The 21,343-nt window shown below is 51.6% G+C and overlaps 1 protein-coding gene across 6 annotated transcripts in view; it reads left to right on the forward strand.

Annotated features, from left to right (window-relative positions):
* The window catches only part of LOC138165376 (MAP kinase-interacting serine/threonine-protein kinase 1), a 43,019-nt gene that overhangs the window by 19,391 nt on the left and 2,285 nt on the right, over window positions 1-21,343 (forward strand). For 5 of the 6 annotated variants that reach the window (XR_011169347.1, XM_069093647.1, XM_069093648.1 and 2 more), the window contains 8 exons: window positions 1,481-1,560; window positions 3,723-3,796; window positions 5,970-6,074; window positions 10,130-10,185; window positions 16,054-16,149; window positions 19,386-19,580; window positions 20,334-20,498; window positions 21,011-21,054. Coding sequence is in view for 5 of the 6 variants with exons in the window: in XM_069093647.1 (XP_068949748.1) it covers window positions 1,481-1,560; window positions 3,723-3,796; window positions 5,970-6,074; window positions 10,130-10,185; window positions 16,054-16,149; window positions 19,386-19,580; window positions 20,334-20,498; window positions 21,011-21,054 (815 nt within the window). In the remaining variant the exon portion in view is untranslated. The remainder of the gene's footprint in view (window positions 1-1,480; window positions 1,561-3,722; window positions 3,797-5,969; window positions 6,075-10,129; window positions 10,186-16,053; window positions 16,150-19,385; window positions 19,581-20,333; window positions 20,499-21,010; window positions 21,055-21,343) is intronic. The other variant, XM_069093649.1, reaches the window with a different exon arrangement.

Raw genomic sequence — 21,343 nt, forward strand, 5'->3', positions numbered from 1 at the left:
AGGTTTTGTTGGGGGTATTTTTTGTCACAAAGAGACAATAAATACTCGTGAATTTTTTAAATTGTAAGATTGGGTTTTTTTTAAGTTAATATCTCAATGGCTTTATCAAGTAGTTTAACCAAAGGGGCAAGACAGAGAAAGGACAATAGTTAGCAGGGATGGATGGGTCAAGTGAGGGCTTTTGAGAATGGAGGAGACGTGGGCATATTTATAGTCAGTAGAGAAACAGCCAGTAGACAGGGAGAAATGGGAGAGAAGTAAGAGGGAGGGAAGATAGAGGGGCCAGTGTTCTGGATTAACAGGGAGGGCTGGGATCTAAGGTGCACATGTATGTAGAGAGGTGAGAAGCAGACACAAACCATATGGGAGACTGGGAGGTGGGGAGGGAAGTAAGGAGAGCTCCCTAGCAATGGCCTTCGTTTCATCAGTGAAGTGTGAGGGGAGGCCACAGCTGAGAGGGTGAGGGGTTAGAGTGACCATTGGACCCTTCCCTCTGTTCTGCTCTACTGTACTGGCTTTCTCACTGGGCTCCCTGCCTCTGGTCTCTTTTCTCACCAGTCTGTCCCTCACACGGCTGGCCTAGATCTGATCAGGATATGCCCTGGCTAAAAAGCCTCTTCAGGGGCCCTCTCTTTCCTCCAGATAAAATATAGATTCTAAGACTGGCTTGAAGTCTGTCTCAAGCTGGCTCCAGCTCCACTTTCCATCCTGGTTTCATGCTTCACCCACCTGGTCATGCCTGGTCTGTTCTAGCAGGATTGGTCTATTAGCTGTTCTCAGGACTCACTGCTTCCCCCCTCCAGGCCTTTGCCTTGGCTGTCCCTCATGTCTGCTGCTTCCTAATTGTGTGAGCTATTGGGATTTGGTGCCTCAGCCTTTAAGGTCCCTTTCCTGGAAGGCTTTGCCAGGGTGCCACAGCTCTGACCCCACCTCCCCTCAGCTACCATTGCTTTCTCCCTCCTCTGATTATGGCCTTGTGTTCACTTCTCCAGGAGAGCCCTTAGACCAGGGGTTTTGGAGCCTTGGGCGGGCAGTCTGGAGAGGCTAAGGGACCCCTTCTTAGATTCATTTTTAAGTGCACAAAATAAAATAACCTAGGATTACAAAGGAAATGAGCCACACTGAAATTATATTGAAATACAGTCATCAGAATATTTTTGAACAAGGTCACAGACCCCAGTTCTGGAGCCTTGCCCTAGCAGGAGATGGGTTCCTTTGGGGCTGAGATAGTTTTGTTTTTGACTCTGTGTCCTCATCACCCAGCAGGTGTGCAGGTTGTATGAATGTTGGAGGGGAGGTGGTCATCACCGATCATCTGAGCACAGCTGACATTGGCAGAATCCCTTACCTGTGTCTCTGGCTCCATCTAGCCTAGATAGAGCCATCATTTAGCTCGGTCTGCCTACATCCCCTAGGCCATCTCAGTCCTAAACCCAAGGCCCTGGTGACTTATGCCTGACCCATGTCATTCTTTCCACAGATCATCGAGAAACAAGCTGGGCACAGTCGGAGCAGGGTGTTTCGAGAGGTAGAGACGTTATATCAGTGTCAAGGCAACAAGTGAGTGTGAGAAGAGCTTGGCTGCTTCCTGGGGGTCCTCCCCACGACCTCCAGGGGAGTGGGCTGCCTGTGACTTCCCTGGGGGGGAGAAGGACCCATTACAAAGCACTTGACGTTGGATCTTCAGTCCTGGGAGGTCCCTAACACCCTGAGTGTTATCTCTGGGGAAGTGAGCCGCCCACAGTCATGAGGCTTCTCAAGAGCCAGGATTCCAGCCCGGGGCTTTTGAGCCAAAAGCTCAAGAACTTAGACGGACTCGTGAGGGGCACCTTATTCAGATCAGCTGCTGTGCTGTGCCGTGCCGAGGTGCCCGGACCTCCTTCCTCAGCTTCAGGAGTTAACCCAGTTACTAATTAATTTAGCAAATCCTCTCTTCAGAGAAGCCTCATAATGTGGTCGACACTTTGTGACCCTGAGCTGATCACTCCCCGGCTCGAGCCCTCAGGCTTCTCATTGGTCCAGGGGAGGACAGTACCCTGGGTGCTGATGCCTGCCTGCCCGCCCCACTGAATTGTTTGGGGGAGAAGTGTTTTGTAAGGCTTAGGGCCCTCGAGAAATGGTGTGATTTATGAGAGTGCCACGATGATTTTGCACTGGTGTCCCCAGTCCATTCTGTGAACAAGGTCTTCAGAAGGGGTAATGTATTCTGTGCCTTTTCCTTCTCAGACCTTGAATAGCCCTGATTGTGGCATGTTCTGTCTTGTGGTATGTGTGCGTGCACGTGTGTGTATGTGTGTGTGTGTGTGTGTGTGTGTGTGTGTGTGTGTGTGTGTGAGAGATATCTCCCCCTGCTAGAGTCTGCCCCCCCATAAGGGCAGGAACCCAGTCTAGGCTCATGTGTTTCTACATCTGGTCTCTTAGCTTGGTGTGTTGTATGCAGTAAGCACTTACTAAATGCTTGTCGAATAGAAGGTGCTATAGGGGGCCTCCCCTTCCTGGAATCCCAGGGGAAGAAGCTTTTATTGTTTTTCAGGATTGGGGAGGGAAGGAGGGGGAGCTCTTCCCCTTTGCTCTCCTGCTCTCTATTTAGGCTCACAAAGCAAGGCGGTTGGGCAGATGCTGTTGCCTCATGTCACCTGTACCCAGTAAACTCTCCCAGCTCCTGTGTCCTCCCAGATCAGACTGCTGGCCCTCTGCTTGGCTTTTGGAGCCCTTCCCAGCCTTCTCACACCTTGCACCACTGCACATGCTCTGGGCCACCTGGCTGCTGCTGGCCCTGACTCCTCTCTGGCTCTCTGGCATGTCCAGCATGCCCTAGCTTTCCTCTTCATTCTGCTCATTGAGTCCATCTGTGCTGTTTGTACCAGGGCCTGGCACATAGTAGGTGCTTAGCCAGCCCTTGTTGCCTGACTGCCTGGTTAGTTATCGTCCTTAATCTCCATCCTTGGCCTCTCCTGGAGAGGTTAAGGTGTCTTTAGGAGGCGGGGTCCAGATCCATTTTCAGTCCATGGCTTCTTCCTTCAGCATTAGAAGCTTGATTCAGTTTGTGTCACTCTAGGAAAAAAAAAACAACAAAAAAAGAAAGCTCCCCACCCTGGAATCCAGGCCGGTGGTCGGTCTCCCTGCTGAGCTACAAGACGACCTTGTTGGCAGAGCATGTAATACTGGGCAGACGTGAGTGTTCACCGGGGAGCGCTACAAGTACCCACGACTGCAGAGCTCCCGCTCTTTCATTAAGCAGCACTTAGCAGTCGGGGGCTGGCGGCGCCCACGTTCGGCCCCCAGTCTGTTTGACAGATGTTTCCATTTTCTCCAGGCCATGTAAATACTGCCCCGTGATTTATGGGAGAGGAGGAGGGCAAGTAATTATTTTATACTTGCCTCCAGGACACACGCCTCCTATTCCACGTTATTAACCGCAATTGCTTACCGTCGGCTGCTGTGGGTTTTCTTGGGTCTAATGTGACCGGGACTTTTTTATAACCCTACCTGGCGGATTTTAGGGCTGGGCTTTGACAGCACGGGCTTGGTGGGAAAGCACAGGGGACACAACATTATGGAAAGATAAGGTGACCTGGAGCCAGCACGCACCCCCGGCGCCGATTCTTGGAGAGCATGCCCATTCCAGCTTGAGTTTTGACCCACAGCAGGGTGCCTTGTGGCCATAAAGGAGGGTCAATGCCATTTCCCCCATCGTGTCCCTTTTTTTTCTCGCCTTTTAGGAACATTTTGGAGCTGATCGAATTTTTTGAAGACGATGCAAGATTTTACCTGGTCTTTGAGAAACTGCAAGGAGGTACTTCCTGTACAGTGAGGATCCATCACAACTCCCAGAGGCCCCTACACTAGTTCTGGAATGGAAAGGATGAAGGACTTCAGAACTGCCCTTGATTTGGGAGAAGGGAGGCCCGGGGGAAGGAGGCTAATTAACATTTGTGCAGCTTAAAAGGCTGCCGGTTGGCATTCTGTAAGCGCCTTTTCATTATAATAGGAACCGCATACAGATAAATTTAGTCATCAATTTCCCAATCCCCTGCTTTGACAGATTCACCACTTCACAAGATTAATTATGGGGTGGGAGTTTTTGAATACATTGGTTATGCCAGAAACATTCACTGGAGGAGGGAAGAGTCCCATTGCTTAGGGCTGGGAGCCAAGGCTGCCCGGAGGAAGCTGGCCCTTTGGCCCGCCATCTGTCCATGGCACCACTGCCGGTGGGAGCAGCTGCTCTGCTCTCCCTGTGCTCTGTTCTGCCCCTCCTTACTCTGAGCCCTTTGGGAGGTAGCCGAGTGAGGATTCCAGCCAGCCCAGAGGGGGAGCTTTTCTTTGAGTGAAGCTCATTGGCATTCCTGGGGATCAGGCATCTGCCCTCGACTTCATCGGCCTTGGGCCACAGATCAGTAAGCTTGAAAGGTCATTGGTCAAGCACTTTTGAGAGAAGCAGGGGTCCTTGGGGAGTGTCAAGGAGGAAACTGAGGCACTGAGAGGGGAAGACACTTCCCACTGTGCCTAGGAAGGGCCCCCCTCTCCTAGGGCAGAGCCGAAATGTGGCTTCTGGCCTCTGGCTCCCCCCAGGCTGCTCATTGCCATCCCACGTGGCCTCTATGGCAGATCTGGAAGGGTCTAGGGCTCTGCTTCCAAAGGGAGACAGAAGACAGACATGGAATAGAACCCAAAGCAGCTCCACCACCCCATGTAGACCCAGGACTCTTCCCAGATGTTTGTTTCACCCGGTTTTGTTGATCCATTTGGGCAGAGGTGGCCACTCCCCCTTCTCCCTCCAGGAAGCAGATAGGCAGGAATTTGAGAGAGAGTGTGTGTGTGTGTGTGTGTGTGTGTGTGTGTGTGTGTGCATGTGTGCATGCGTGCATGCGCATGCCAGTGCCCCCTATTTGGAGGTAGAGCTGGGCTTTTTAGTGGCCCATGTGGCATTTCTAGATAGCTGATAAGTGGAGGGTGATTAGTGAGGCCAGCACCAGGGAAGTTTGATCCCAACGGATCCAGGGGAAGGCAGCCTGGACAAGGAGAGCCCTGGAGGCCATGGGTTATTGGGGGAACAAGAGAGCTGTCTGTAGAGTCGTGAAGGTCTCAGCTCAATGTGCCAGTAATAACAGCTGTCTGTCCAGAGGGAGAATTGCCTGCCCTTGTGGGAGATCTTTCAAAGGTCTTTCCGCTTCCAACTGATGCTAGGATTGTGTGTTTTTGAGGGAACCAGTAGGCCTCAGGCAGAGACTGTGCAGGAACTCCAGGCTGAACTGCTGCCAGTGGACAGAGGGCCCTGAAGCCTGGCCATGTGCCCAGAGTGTGGGGGCCCAGGGCAGCCTGCCTCTATTAGTGAGAGACATGACTCAGAGAACGCAAACTTTCCCTTTGGAGGGGAATCCTCAGCAGGGAAAATAATTAAAGCAATGCCCATTTGTATCTCTAGTCAGGTGTTATGGTGCTTCCAGAGGGGAGTCTTCTGTGGCTAGGAGGTCAGTCCCTGCAAAGAGGGCCCCTCACCCCTGCCAGAGGGGCTCCCAGGTTGCAGGTAGTGCCAGCCCAGGAGCCAGAGGCAGTTGGGTGGCTCAGGGCTTGGAATGCAGAACACCTAGGTTCTGATCTTGTCTGTCACTAGCTGTATCACCCTGGGCATGTCACCTAATGTCTGTCTGCCTCAGTTTCCCTATCTGTAAAATGGAGGAAGTAATAGCACTTGGCTCCCAGAGTTGTTGTGAGGGTAAAAAGAAATAATATTTGTAAAGCACTTAGCAAACCTCAAAGCATTCTAGAAACACTATGCTGTTATTGTTAAAGCAGGTCCTGCCTCATTCTTGAGCCAAACCAAACACTGGGGACAGTTTGGTGTCACCACTCGCACCTCAAACACATCATCCTAGAGCTCTCCTAAATCCCTAGTAGGCTGCAGTGTTTGATCACTGAATTGACTAGCTGGTGCCTGACAAATTCCTTCTTCTCTTTCACCAAAGGCTCTATTTTGACCCACATCCAAAAACGAAAGCATTTCAATGAGCGGGAAGCTAGCCGGGTGGTCCGAGATGTCTCCACTGCCCTGGACTTCTTGCATACGAAAGGTGAGTGAGCCAGACCTCTGGGTGCCCTTCCCTGGAGGCTCCCCTCACCTGAGGCTCTGCAGAGGGTTGGCCTGGCTTGGTCTGACTACTTGGCAAATCTTTTGGGGTTTGATGGATGTTCTAGAACTTAAAGGGGGCCCAGAGTCTTTTCTTTCTCGTTTTCAACTGGAACTCTGTTTAAGCCATGCTTTCTATCTGCTAATGAAATGGAGGGCACTTATGTTGGTGGTCATAAGATGGGATGGCTCATTCCTACTCCATGACCCAGCGAGCAGCCTGTGCCCCTTCCTGTCACTGAGGTCTCTCAGGTAGGCCCCTCTCCACCTCCCTGCTTATTCTCAGTAGTTGGAGCTATCACTTGTTTATTCCTAAAAAATGACGGAACCAGGAGAGTTAGCACAGGTGGGGCTCTGGGCCCTTGGGCAGGTGCTCTGTGCAGCAGTCCCACCCAGGGCCTGAGGGTGTGTATGTGCTGGAGCCCTTGTAAATGGGAGGCGTGTACAAGCCTGTGGGTATCTGTGTAGAGGCGTGTGTGTGTGTGTGTGTGTGTGTGTGTATTCATTCTAAAGAGGGTGCCAAGTGAAAAATCTGTGAGCTGGTCCTTTGCATGTCTAGAATCTAATGATTTCTTGCATCCTGCTTGCAGATATATCCTTGGCTTGGATCAGTAGCAGACTTCTCATTTATGTGTGTGGGTAGATGTTTTCTTTCAGTAGATTTTTACTTTTCATTCAGTAGATTTTTATTTTTAAAATGGTTTCCATTCCCTTTGTAAACTTTTGGGTCAGCAAAGGGCTTTGCCTGTGGCCAGGTGGGAGGTGTGTGAGCATCATCATTGGCGAAGATACTGAGGTCCAAAAGAGTTCATTGACTTGGCCAGGGTCACCCAGGCAGCAGAGCTGGGGTCAGATCTTAGTCCAAGGCATCCTGCCCCTCCCCCTCCCCCCCTCCCATCGCACTGCCTTCTGTGAGAGCGTGTCCTCTGGGCAAGATAGAGACTGACAGAGCAGGCTGCTGTGCAGGAGGGAGAATGCACAGTATAGGTGTGTATGAACATGGGGGGCAACGCACCTACACACATCATGGGGAGTGAAGTCCAGACAAAGCTTTGTGTCAAGAGAGTTCACTCCTGAGTGTGTGTGCATGTGTGTGCACACATGCATGTGTGCTGTGTACATGTACATGTACATGTGTGCGTACAAGCACGCAGTCGGTCTTTTTGGAAATGTCGGGGCTGGAGCGTGTATACTCGTGAGCCCTGGCCGGGCAGGTGGCTGAGCCTGGTCTGCCACAGCAGCAGGAGCGAAGCCTTACAAGTCCATGCGCTGCTGTTCTCCGCCTCTTCCTGAATCTAATTGTGTGAGACCCGGACAGAGGCCTTGGGGGACTGTGTCGCCGCTTCCAGACGCCTGTTTGCATGTCACACTCTTTGGCGGGGCGCAGTCCAGCCAGGGGGCTTTTCTTCGATACATTAACAGGGAGAAGTTAAGGTTGTTGAGTTCCATCAGCTTTGGGCTCTTGGCAAGGGAGGGCGGCCGCCTTGGCCAGGTTCCAGGTCGTGGTGCTGCCCTCATGGACCCTTGTAATCAAGTAGGGGAAAGAAACAAGCATTTATTAAGTACCTGCTGTGTGCTGGGCCCCCTCCTAAGAGCTTTACAAAGATTATCTCCTCTTGTCTTTATGATAACTCTGTGAGGTAGAGGCTCACAGAAGCTAAGTGACTTGTCCAAGGTCACACAGCTAGGAAGTGTCTGAGGTGAGATTTGAACTCAGGTCTTCCTGACTCCAGGCCCAGCACTCTATCCACTGTACCCTTCACTCCTTGGAATTATAGGGAAAGAAATACCTCTAATAATGGTAACTATAAAAATGCCTGTTGTACAGGTGTCTGAGAGAGGTATGGACCCTGCTGTCCTAGCAAAGACTGGAGTGTGGGGTCCGGGTCTTAGCCAGGCTAAGATGCTCCCCTGCAGCAGGCTGTGTGACATGTTACACACACAACCACTCTTCCTGCAGCGGTCTGTGTGACACATTACACACATGTGCACCTACAGCACACTCCCTGCAGTGGTCTGTGTGACACATTACACACATGTGCACACACAACCACACTCCCTGCAGCGGTCTGTGTGACTCGTTACACACATGTGCACACACAGCCACACTCACAGTGGTCTGCCTTGTGACACGTTACACACATGTGCACACACACCCACACTCCCTGCGATAGCCTGCTGTGTGACATGTCACACATGTGCCCACACATGCACCCAGACCCTGCTTTCCTTTCCCTCCTCCTCATGGTTGTCCATGTTCTCCCATTGCTGGCCCTCAGCCCTCCCTTGGACAGTGTGGTGTTTGGGGTAGGGTTTGCACCTGGGAGGAGAATTCCAGAGAGCGTGGGGTGTCTGAGCGTGGCAGGTGTGATGAATGGCGAGGTTCCTCATCTGAAGGCTGGGATATGTGCAGGTAACACGTGCCTGACTAAGATTTACAACATCTCCCCACCTGCTGCCTCCTTGAGATCCCCCGAGGAGGGGTTGGGCTCCGGTGGCTTCCAGGTGTGTGCTGCGGGGGTGTCAGGAGTGCTTGTTCCCCCACTGCCGGCCCGCTCTGTCACGTGATCCTCAAAGTGGCTGAAAAACGATTGCGACTGAACCTCGTAGCTTGATAAATAACTTTACTCTGCAAAGATGGATGGGGCCTCAATGGTCAGCCTAGAAACAAGGTCTGTACTTTTCAAATACCGGCCACACTGTAGCGGAACCTCTGGGAAATCGGGGGAAGGCGGCTGGTATCTTGCGGTTCTCGACGCTTCCGGGCTGCAGGTCCCTGGCCTGTCGCCTGGCCTTGGGAAGTTGGAGGCGAGGGGCACCCCGACCACCTTTGGAAACATTAGCCGTAATGGGAAAGAGCTGCCACTGCTTGCCCGGCTCCATTTGGGCAAATTGGAACTTGGTTGCTGTGGGTTTTCATTCAATTAGGAGGCTTGGATGAAGTGGTTCGGCTCTGCCGAGCTTCCTGCCGAGGGGCACAAACAGGTGTGCTGGGGGTCACTTCTTGGAAGACACAGGCTTCTGAAAAGTTGTGGTGCCCAGAGCCAAGCCTGCAGGAACTTCTGGAAAGGGAATCCAGTATTTCCTGTTGCCTTCCATGACAGGAAGGGCAAACGGGCTGTCCCTGGATCTCAGGCCCACCTTCTCTGCTGTAGACTGGGTGGCCGCTGAGACCCCTGCCAAGCCAGCTCTGGGATTCTATTTGGCTCTTGTGTGGGGATGTAGAGCTCACCTGCTCTCTCTACCCTGAGCTGGAGGGGAGAATGAAGCATTGTGGTCTGAGCTGGAGTCAGCGCCTCCAGTTTCCTGGGGTTCCTCTGGCCACCAAGGACCATGCTTAATAATGTCCTGTGGCCAGCTTCTAGGTCACACACCGGAAGGCTCCCACGGGAAAGAAAGGGTCATGGTTCTGAGCCCTCAAAGTCCTCTCCGAGAACAGCAAGGGGACTTTCCTTCTGTCTCCCCCCATCCCTCCAATGTCCTAACCCCCAAACAGCCCATTTGTTCGGTAGCCAGAGGAGGGGAGGCGAATGAGGCAAGTGTCAGGAGACTTGTTAACACTTGGTCCCCTGGAAATCCAGGGCATCCTGTGTGGCGGAAAGCTTTTGTTGTGGCCACGTGAGAAGAAATGAGGGAGAGCAATGCAGGTCCCCTCGAGACATTCCTAAATGAGGACCTAATTATTACTGCACTGCTGTGTGGAGCGCTTGGGGCTGTGGAGTTCTTACTGCCCTCGGTTTGTCCTCCCTCGCGGCGGCGCTAGGAGGCGGATGGCTTGAAGTCGGCTGACTGTCTCGGCCTGGCTTCTGCAGGCTCCCGAGTCAGCAGGGCCCTCCCTGTGGCCCTGCTTACTTCTGTCTCCTGCAGCTCGTTAATTTTTTAATGTACCATAATTGGGAATTAATCTGTGAGCAGCAGCATTTGAAAAAAATTAATTGTGTGTGGAATGTCTAATAATTGTATGTGTTTTAACCATTTCTTTCCATCCCCTCATTTCAGGCATAGCTCACAGAGATCTGAAGCCAGAGAACATACTGTGTGAATCTCCCTCAGAGGTACTTTGGGGCCTCTGACACTGGGATGGGGGGAGCCTGCCGTTGGCCTTGAGCCTCAGGGAAGGTGCCACCTGCAAGCAAGTTTGCTCATGGACCTTGGGGCTGGACCCCAGAGAGTTCATCTCTGTGTTCCTGAATGTGTGTGTCCTTCTGGCTCTTTTGCTCATTCTCAACACTGGTGAGGCGAGCTTGGTAGCTTGTTGAGTTTTTAAAATACGTCTGATCTACACAAAATAAATTCTTTCTGAGGTAGCCAACTTTGAAACCCTTTGCAGACTCCTGGAAAGAAAGCCTGAGTTTGGCATGAAGCATAGACCAGGGGGCGTATCCTGGAATAGTAGAAAAAGTCCTGCCCCTGCACCACCAGACCCCCATTCCAGACCCATTTCTGGCACTAGCTAGGTGACAGGTGGCGAGCACTCAGCCCGTTTATTCATCTATGATATGGGGGTGATAACGACTGTATTATCTATCTCCTTCCTAGGGTTGTAAATGAAGTGCTTGCAAACCCGAAAGTGCTGCCTAATTATAGCAGCAAAGAAGGACGAATCGGTGCATGTTTCTTCTACTTACGTCCTAGTTCCAAAGCTTTCAGTTCATGCCTGTAATTTTTTTTCACCTTCTTTCATCTTTTTTCCTCTTATTCGAGTCTTTTTGCACAAAGTGACTAATGTGGGAATGTTTTACGTGATTGAATATTTATAACCTATACCAGATTGCTTATCATCTCAAGGAGGGGGTAGAGGACTGAGGGAAAGAGGGATGAAATTTGGAACTCAAAACTTTAAACAAAAATGTTAAAAAATTGGAAAAAAAAAGTAGGATAAGGGGGAAATCAAAGAGGAACACTGTCTTCCATGGATGGAAAATGATAATGTGATAAATAGAAGGGAGAAAGACACGATTCCTAGTGGATTCTTTTAACTAACTTTAAAAAAATTAAATTTATTTATTTTTAGTTTACAACATTCAGTTCCACAATCCCATGACTTCCAGAATTTCTCCCCCTCCCTCCCCATAGTGTATGCTTATAATTTAGGAGCTAAAAGTCAGAGGTGGAGAACTGGCGAACGGGGCCGGGGGTCCAAGGTCTGATCCAGCCTTTGTCAGTCTGATGAATCCTGTCCAGCATCACGTGCTTGATGACTGGTGGTGGGGTGTTCACCACCTCCTAGGCAGCCTGCTCTGGACTGAAGGGATAACTGGGAGAGTCGGTATCCGGATCAAGGCCCCAGTCTTGCATTCAGTCAGAAGGCTGCACTTGAGGACCTAGAGGGCCACATGTAGCCTCAAGGTTGCAGGTTTCCCACTCCTGTTCTAGCCTGTAGTGATCTCTTTTTAAAAAATGATCATTTAAGGGGCGGCCAGGTGGCTCAGTGAGTAAGAGCACCGGCTCCAGTGTTGGGATGACCTGGAGATCGCATGCCAGGCTCAGACACTCAGCACCACACCTAGAAATAACTGGCTGTGTAACCTTGAGCAAGTTACTTAACCCCAATTGCTTTAAAAAAAAAAATGATGATTTATTGGGGTGGCTAGGTGGTGCAGTGAATAGAGCACCGGCCCTGGAGTCAGAAGGACTTGGGTTCGGATCCAGCCTCAGACACTTAACACAAAAACTAGCCATGTGACCTTGGGCAAGTCACTTAACCCCAATTGCCCTGCAAAAAACAAAAAATGATGATTTATTGATATCTTATTTTTTATATCACCAGAATTTTTCCCAATATCTATCCTCTTCCCCCCTCCCAGAGATCCGTTCCTCCTAACAAATATTTTTTCAGAGAAAGAGGAAGAGAAGAAAAGAATCAGCAAAATCAATCAGTACATCCAGGAAGTCTGAAATCAGAGCAGTCCCCCCCTCGGCCCTCGTTTAAGGGCGGGGGAGGGGATCTTTTCTGATTTTTGTCGTTTCACTCCATCTTCCTGTTGCTGTTTCATCTATGCCTCCCGTTTGCATCAGACTGTGTCCCTTTTTGCAGGCTTCTCTGACCCTTCCATTTGTTTTCTCTCCCAGCACAGTAAGAGGCAGATTCCATTACCTTTCTGTTCCCTGACAGATGAGTATCTGCTCTGTTTCTAGCGCTTTGCTCCCACAAAAGGTGCTGCTTTTAACTATTTGGGTGCATTTCTTCTTATATCAATGCCCTCCTTGGGATATATGCCCAGGAATGAAATCTCTGGGTGTTTTAGTCACTTTCTTTGTATGATCCCAGATTGCTTCCCAAGATGGTGGCATTGATTCACAGCTCCACCAACAATGCACCTGTGTACCTGTCTTCCCACAGCCCCCCAGACTTCCATCTTTTGCCACCTTTGCCAGTGTACAGGGAGTGAGTGAAGTGAAACTTCAGAATTGTTTTGCTTTGCCTTTCTCTTATTAGTGATTTGGGGGCGCTCTTGCATATTCTTGTTAATAGTTTGCTGTTTTGAGAATTGTTCATGTCTTTGATCACTTGTCTGTTGCACAACAACTTTCAGAGATCATTGGCAGTGGCTCACCTCTGCCATCCACTAGCTCTCTCAGCACCCTCTAATGTAGTTATCTGGTCATCGTAACTTGAAAGCTTCAAGGGCAGCTAGGTGCTCTCTCATTATCTTTACTTATCTTGGATTTCATGTTCCCCATTCACCATTTTTGTTTTGATCTTTCTGCTCTGAGTTCAGATCTGGCCTCAGACACTAGCTGTATGACCCTGAGCAGGTCACTTAACCCCAGTTGCCTCCAAAATAAATAAAGTCCCTACTAGGCCTAAATCTAAAAAAAAAAAAAAAAAGATTGTTCTTTTTGGCAGAGAAAAGAGACGTAGAATGAGAGTTGAGTAGTTCTGCCTTCTGTCCATTCTTTCTTGGGTCTGCCCCCTCCGCAGGCCTCAGCTCCTCCATGAAGTGAGAGGATCGGCTCGAGGGCTCCAGGCTAGAGTGCAGTGCTCATGCCAGCTGCTCCTTGAGCAGTGGTCTGAGCTCTCCTTGATCCTTCTCTTGTCTCCAATGGAGCAACGGTAGTCATGGGGTTCCCACTTAGATACCGTGTTTCCCCGATAATAAGACACTGTCTTATTAATTTTTTTGGAAAGGAAACCACCAGAGGGCTTATTTTCAGGGGAGGACTTATGTTGTCCTGCCTCAGCTCTCCTCCGCGGCACTGCTCTCAATGGCGCCAGCAAGCAAATCACTGGGGAAGAACAGGATGACGCGCTCACTGCTGCAGCTCTGATTGGATGCAGCTCGGAGCGTGGTGTGCGTTTCACCTGGGGGGGGGAACCCGTAATGTAGCGTGTAGTGCAGGGGATCACCTTCACTACAGTAGCAATCTCAATAGGGCTTATTTTTGGGGGAGGGCTTATTTTAGAGGAATCTTACACAGTAAGGGGAGGGCTTATTTTCGGGATAGGTCTTATTATCGGGGAAACATGGTAGCACCTCCAGGCCTTCCATGTGCTTTCCAAGGCATTTGGAGAATTTCTGGCGCCATTTTATGAGGTCGAGTGCCTTGCCTAGGATCACAGAGCTGAGAGTGTCTGAGGCAGGCTTAGAGCCAAGGCCTCCTGCCTGCCTCCCAGCGCCCTGATGCCCTCCAGCCTTTTCAGCGGGGCTTGCGGCCCCCTGCTGTCTTTAACCTCCATGGCCTGCGTTAGCTCTTGCTGGCTGTGTAAGGCTTTGTTTGGTGTATTTTGACGGGGATGACTTCCTAGTCGACCTTCCGTCCTGCCTTCCCTAAAAAACAGATCGACCAACATGGGACCAACATTTCAGAGGCATTTCACATTTAGAGTCTGTCGTTTCTTAACGGAAGGAAGAAGAATGTGTGTTTTCTGAAATCCGCAGCAGTCATATTGCATTGGGTCTGAATTCTGATGTCTTTTAGTTTTCTTCCTTTACATTCAGCGCATTGTATGTATGGCAAAGACCCAGACCTGGGAGGACCCTCCAAGGCCAGAGAGGAGTGACTTGTCTAAGGTCACACAGGCTAGAAATAGCCAAGCCAGGACTTGAACCAGGCCCTTCACCTCCAGACCCAGCACATTTCCCCTACCATGCTGGTCCTGCTTTTTGACTCTGACTCATATGCTCTTCCCCAGGATGTGGCTTTTTACACTCAGTGGGTAAGGTCAGTGCACATCCACATCCTTCTCTTTAGACAGGTCCCCATCTTCCTTCTCAAAATTATTACTCTTTGTGTCATCAGAATTGTGTTCTTGATTTTTATTTTTGGTTGTGGGATCCTTTCTCTCCTTTCTCTGAACCTTTGGAAAAAAATCTGTTTTCCCAAGATGTAGGGAAGGTCTGGGTCAGACTTTGCCTGGATTTCCTCTCCTAGGGCATGGCCACTTCCCTCCTGAGACGTCCCATCCTTTCCCCTGCAGAAGCTGCTTCCTCCTTGTTGGCCAGGCTCAGATCCAAAGAGCAGTCCCCCCCACCCCAATTTTTGAAAGATGAAATTAAGGAAAGGCAAGACATTATAAGCTATTGTGCCTTGTGCAAAGAGAGGGCCTGACAGAAGGCCAGACTACCCCACCTCCTGTCAGGCCTGCATCCTGCCTCGTGGACAGAGCCAGTGACCTGCCCCCACAAAAGTATCACTTCTGGTTTTCTTCCCATCGATCTTCTGCCTCTCACTTCTCTGGGCTTTGCCCTCTCAGGTTTCTGACTTTCCCCACATAAGTCTATTTTCTTAATCTGACTCTTTTATCCCCTTTAAATGAGGTTGACCTTTCCAGAGCCATGGCATGTTATGAATCCTGTTTGTCCTCTTGGGTTAGAGTCACTATAGTTTTACATCTGGTGTCCCACCCACTGCGGACTGGGCGCCCCCTTTCTTGGAGCAGTCAGCAGAGGCCGGAGAACTGTTGGTCCATTGTGTTTGAGGGGAGGAAATTCAGTTAGTGTGTGGGTTAGACTGGACGGTCCCTTCCATCTCTCACTGTGAATCTTTGTTATGATGCAAAGGGAATGAGTAATGCCCATACCTGCAAGAGAGTTTGTAGGGAGTGAGGACTAGAAAGAAATGGTCTGCTGAGGAAGCCGCCATAGGAATATGTCCAGGAAAGTCTGATGGCAAGGGGGTGAAGGCACAGCCCAGGGGTGGAGGTGTCTCGTCTAGGCCACTTTTCTCAGGAGTTTGGCAGCAAGAGGGAGGAGAGAAAGAGAACCAGAGGTGGATGATTGGGGTGGTCTAGGGAAGGCTTTTTAGGATTGAGCAAACCTGTCAGTGTTTGTGGACAGATGAGTGAAGGGATCAAAGGTTTGTAAGAAAGAGGCAGTGACTTCTGGATCCTGGCCCTGGACAAGATAGGGGATGGGATGAAGGGTGAGGTGGAATTGGCCTTAGTAACTAGTGAGGATGGTTGTTTTTTTTTTTTTTTCCTGTGGAAAGGTGATGGTTCTGAGTTTAGGGGCATGGAGGAAGCCAGCATCAGACAGCATCGATCACAGCAAGCCCTTCCCTTACCTCCTAGCACTAACCTTTTGTGGTTCTGCAACTCCTGGGAACTGTTAGTTTCTATAGGAAGGGACCAGAGCCTCCCCACTGGGAGATGATGGGCTGGGGGCATGGGGGAAGCCAGCACCTCCTGGGTGTGGTCAGCAAGACTCCTCTGAGGACGGACCTGGGGCTGAGGTGACTGAGTCTAGTCTGGTTAGAATGTCTTAATGGTCTTGTAACAACATGGGTCGGGGCTGGCCCATGGTGGCCATGACTAGGCCATAAGCTTTGTGAGGGCAGGCATCGTGCAGAGCACCAGACTGCTGTCTCCACCTCTGGTTGAGCCACACTGAGTCAGTGTTTGCTGTAACCTAGACGCAAGTCACCCGGCCTGTGTCAGGAGATCCACACCCCTGTGACCTTGCGTTCTCGGTCCATTGCAGGTATCCCCAGTGAAGATCTGTGACTTTGACCTGGGCAGTGGTGTGAAGCTGAATAGTTCTTGTACCCCCATCACCACGCCAGAGCTGACCACGCCGGTAAGTGTTCTGGTCTGGAGCACGCTCCAGGCAAGTTGCTGAGGTGACAGAGGAAGGGGTGAGGAGCAGAGGGATTGCCCATCCTGATTCTCATTCCCTCCTCCCCCCTGGGTCCAGTTCTTTTGGGGGGAGTCCTGTTCTAATGAGGCTAGCCTTCTGGGCCTCCTCAGTACCTATGAAATAAAGCATGCCAGGCTCTGTGCTAAGGGCTGGGGATGCAACAGCAGGCAAAAAGGAAGGCAGCCCCTGGCTTGAGGGGCTTCCAGAGGCTGGGCACCCCCTCTTCAGTGGGGGCCCGACCACAGCCCTTAGCTTGGGCCACCAGCTGTAGCCATCTCCTGCCTCCACGCCAGCCCTGATTCCAAGGGGAGCCGGGGGAGAGACACTGATTGGGGGCCTGCCTTGGAAATGGGGCCAAGGAGCTTCAACTGGGGGTTTCTGAGGTTCTTTCCAGCTTCAGACCCTAAGAAATAGAGTAACTAAGTACTTAGGCCATAGATGGGATCGTTGAAAAACCAAACAAACCAACCGTCATTGATGGCTGCCTCCCACTCCAGTAGAGACCTGGAGCTCTTGGGGCCCCAAGCCTTGCTTTAGTCTGGATGTGGTCCAAATACAAGGGTGCACCACTAACACAGAACCTTTGGTTTGTGCAAGGGCAGCATCTCGAGGCCTCTCCCAGGAGCAGCTCATGGCTTGTGTTTACACATCGTCCACTTGAAAGCAGTGCTCCTAGAGGCCAGCGGCTGTTCTGGCCTTTTTCAGAATCCAGAGCACTTAACCCAGCTTGCCTGGCATATAGTCAGTGCCTAATGAGTGCTTGTTGGCTGACTGACCTCAGGGAGACGTGGGGATCTTCCCCCAAATAACTTGTCAGCTTGGGTCACATGTTCTCAGGCTGTGGAGCTCAGTGGTTTCTGAGTCTGATCATCTGAGAAGGCCCACGAGCCGCCTCTTTGGGCTCTTAACCAGGATCACATTGTTTGGGGTTGGCTGCTTTCTGGTAGCACCTGAAGTCTCTGCATGCCCCATTCCCGCCATTCCCACTGGGTTTCATGATTTCCCTTGAGATTCGAAATCTTTTGCTCTTCCAAATAACCTTCCTTATTTGTCTGACTCTACAAAGTGTCTCCTTGGTAGACTGGTTGTTGCAGCATGAAATCTGGAAATAAACAGGCTCTATGTCCTCATCATATTGACCTGGTCCAGTCAGGAGTGCTACATATCACGCTGATTCTTTCTTTTCTTTCCTTCCTCTCTCCCTCCCTCCCTCTCTCCCTCCCTTCCCTCTCTTCCTCTCTCCCTCCCTCTCTCTCTTCCTCTTTCCCCCTCCCTTCCTCCCTTCTTTCCCTCTCTCCCTCCCTCCCTTCCTTCTCTTCTTCCCTCCCTCTATCCCTCCCTTCCCTCTCTTCCTCTCTCCCTCTCTTCCCTCTCTCACTCTTCCTCCTTCCCCCTCCCTTCCTTCCTTCTTTCCCTCTTTTCCTCTCTCCCTCCCTTCCCTCTCTCCTTCCCTTCCCTCTCCTCCTCCTTCCCTCTCCCTTCCTCCCTCCTTTCCCTCTCTCCCTCCCTCCCTTCTCTTCCTCCTTTCCTTCCCTCTCTCTCTCCCTCCTTCCCCCTCCCTTCCTCCCTTCTTTCCCTCTCTTCCTCCCTCCCTTCCTTCCCTCTTTTCCTCTCTCCCTCCTTTCCTTCCCTCTCTCGCTTCCTCCTTCCCCCTCCCTTCCTCTCTTCTTTCCCTCTCTTCCTCCCTCCCTTCCTTCCCTCTTCCTCCCACCCTTCCATCCTTTTCAGGAGTGTTCCATAGTCATGTCAATACAGGTGTTTAGCATAGGCATTTTGTAATTGGTTTGCATGGAACTCCCCCTTGTCTTGTTTGCTCTTGGGTTTTGTTATTTCTGCAGTGAAATGCTGTTGGCCTTTGTGGTTTCATCTTGGGTCCTGCTGCTTTACTGAAGCCATCCCTTGCCTCTGTTTCTTTGCCGCGTAGTTTCATCATCCCTTCTTTGCCCGCCTTCCTGCCTCTGTTTCCTTCTCTAGTCTAGTGACTGTTGCTGGAATTTCTGCTGCTGTGTCAGACAGTAGAGGGGAAGGGGGCATCCTTGTTTTACTGTCTTATTTTGGGGGAATGTTCCTGATGTTTCCTCATTGTATAAAATGTTAGGCCCTTTTCATCATATTTTTCAAAGGTCCTTTGATTCCACTGTCTTGTAGGGGATTTAGCGTAAATTAGTATTGTGCTTTTTCAGAGACTTCAAGTGAATGAGAAAGCAGTTATTAAGCACTTACTGTGTACCAGGCCCTGTGTCGTATGCTGGGGATACAGACTCAAGCAAGCGGTGGCATGGTCCCTTCCAGGAATTTGCAGTGTATTAAGTCGGGGAGGGGAGGCTGTGTCTGTGTGACATGAGACTGATTCCAGACAAAACAGACCAGAGTCCCAAGGCCAGGGCCCAGGAGGAGTGCAGACAGCAGCATTTAGAAATGGCCAGGAGACCTTGCTGGAACCCATTGAGAGTCATGTGACCTGGGATGATTTGGGTTTTAATATCATGAATGTAGGTGTTTTTCCTAATATAAGCCAACTTTACCCCTGGTACCAATCCTGCTTGATCACAGGGAGAGACTATGCCATGTACAATATTAGACTTAATCAGTTATTAGTTCGGTTCCACTATTGAGAACTCTTTTATCCTTTGTTGAGCAGTGTTGCTTTCTGAGAGGGAAAGGGAAAAGTAGTATATTGAGAAATGTAGGTGCTGCAAGGAAAGGCATCCATAAAATGCTTTTTAAAAGAAAGATCATGGACGGGTGGGGAACCTCCGGTCCCGAGGGTAAAGGGCACAGAAAGATTGGCTGAAAAAGAGCTAAGGGCTGGGCTGTGAAGGCGAGGGATCAGATTGGTTCTGTTGGCCCCAGAGGCACAGACCAGGGGCAGTGAGGACAGCGCAAAGAAAACCTTCCCGGCATCAGTGCTGGTAGAGGCGCTCGGCTCGTCCTCCAAGAGGCTGGGGAGGCTCCCTCAGCCTGGTTCTCCTAGCTTGGCCTCAATTCCTTTGGGGAATCCCCGTGGCTGGGCAGTGGTCAGCAGAGGAGAGGACTCAGCGGACGCCTTGGAGGGGGGATTCAGTGCACGCAGCGCACTCTGAGGACATCAGGCGTGTTCTCTCTGGGTCCTGTGTGCAGTAGGGGCTTAATGGTGCCTGCGGTTCTCCCTGCATCTCCCTGCTCCTCTCCTCTAGTGTGGCTCGGCCGAGTACATGGCGCCTGAGGTGGTCGAGGTGTTCACTGAAGAAGCCACTTTTTACGACAAGCGCTGCGACCTCTGGAGCCTCGGGGTGGTTCTCTACATCATGCTCAGCGGCTACCCCCCCTTCGTGGGTCACTGTGGCACCGACTGTGGCTGGGACCGGGGAGAGGTCTGCCGTGTCTGCCAGGTGAGGCAGCTGGGGCCACCGAACACCCTGCAGAAGGGGGAGGCTGCAGGCCTAGGCCAGGGCAGCCATCACCTGCTAATGAGCCTCCCCGTGCTCAGCACGAGCCTCACATGAGCCTCACATGCCACGGAAGAGGCATCAGCGAGGAATTAGGACCGTGGCCGAGTGGTATGAAATAGAAGTAGAAAAAAAAAACAAGCCGAGCCCTCGGCCAGCACTGGTTAAGCTCCTGCTGTATGCCAGGCCTTGTGCTTGCACTGGGGATCTTGCCCTCAGGGGCTCCCAGCTGAGGGGGGCGTGGTGAGAGCTGACATTTCTCACCTGCCCTCAGGCAGGTGCACATTACCACCTTGATCCTCTCCACTCCCCCGGGAGGTAGGTGCTGTTGTGATCCCCATTTTGCAGATGAAGAAGTTGAGGCCAGCAAAGAGATTAAGTGACTTGGCCAGGGTCATACAGTGAGTGTCTGGGTTGAATTTGACTCTGGTCTTCCTGATCCCACATCTTGTGCCCTGCCCTGCTCTCCTCGGTGCCTCTGATGACAGCTGTATCTGGTGTTTCAGCGGGTGCAGAAGCCATGTTATGGAGGCTTTGCTCAGGGCTCCTCAGAGCAGTGCAGGGACCCCATTTTGCACCTGGGTAAACTAAGGCCCAGAGAAGTGACGGGTCAGTGCAGGCTGGCCCCGGGAAGGTGAGCAGGCCCTACGGGCCGGAAGGTCCCAGCGGGAAGGTGACTGACCCTCCTTTCCCCAGGACAGGCTGTTCCAGAGCATCCAGGAGGGAAAATATGAGTTTCCCGAGAAAGACTGGGCGCACATATCCCCGGAGGCCAAAGACCTCATCTCCAGGCTCCTCGTGCGCGATGCCAAGCAGAGGCTCAGTGCCGCGCAGGTCCTGCAGCACCCCTGGGTGCAAGGGGTGAGTGCCCGGAGGGAGGGTGGGGGCTTCCCCCCCATGGCTGAGCCTGGGTTCGAGTCCCACCTTTCCCTCTTTCCAGCTGTGTGGCTTTGAGAAGCTTCCTTTGCCCGTGGGGCTTAGTTTCTCCAACCATGGAAAGAGAACAATGGACTTGACAGTCACCGAGGCCCTTTCTCGCCCTCAGTCCTGCAATTCTCTGGTTTCTGATCTTGCAGCGTCCTTGAACGAGCCAACACCTCTGGGCCTCAGTTCCCTCCTCTGTGCAGGGGTCTGCTATAGCGACTCCAAAGTAAACGGAGCTTCAGTTTGCAGAACGCCTCTCCCCAGGAAGGGGCTTCCCCCAGAGCTGTCACGCCCATTGCACAGATGAGGAAACTGAGGCTCTCAGAGACAAAAGCAAGAGCAGGGACCTGGCTGAGGCCACCCCTGGGCTGGGCCCATGGGCACGGCGGTGCCAGCCAGTCTTGGGGGGGCTCCCTGTGCCCTACAGCTCCCTGTCCTTCCTCTTTCAGCAGGCTCCAGAGAGGGGACTGCCCACACCGCAGGTGCTCCAGAGGTAAGGAGGCCCGGGACGTCCAAGCTTGGTCGCCCTCCGCGAAGCCCTGGGAGTCAGGGAGGGCAGGGCCTCCAATATGAGCTCTCCTCTGTTCCTCATCTGTGCCTGGCGCGTAGTAGGGCTTCCTAAATGCTTCTTGATCTGACTTGACTCCCAAGCCTGGGCAGGCTCTTCTCCCCTCTTCTCTCTGACCAAACCCCGCTGACTTCTCGGGGTAACAGCTCAGCCCCAGGTCCCTGGTGATGGATCCTTGGGGGCCAGGTGATGGGGTTCCAGGCTGAACATGTCC

This window comes from Petaurus breviceps, unplaced genomic scaffold, assembly GCF_028583685.1.
Source record: "Petaurus breviceps papuanus isolate PSGF00001 unplaced genomic scaffold, PetGlider_PUasm1.0 208, whole genome shotgun sequence".
Classification (NCBI taxonomy): domain Eukaryota; kingdom Metazoa; phylum Chordata; class Mammalia; order Diprotodontia; family Petauridae; genus Petaurus; species Petaurus breviceps.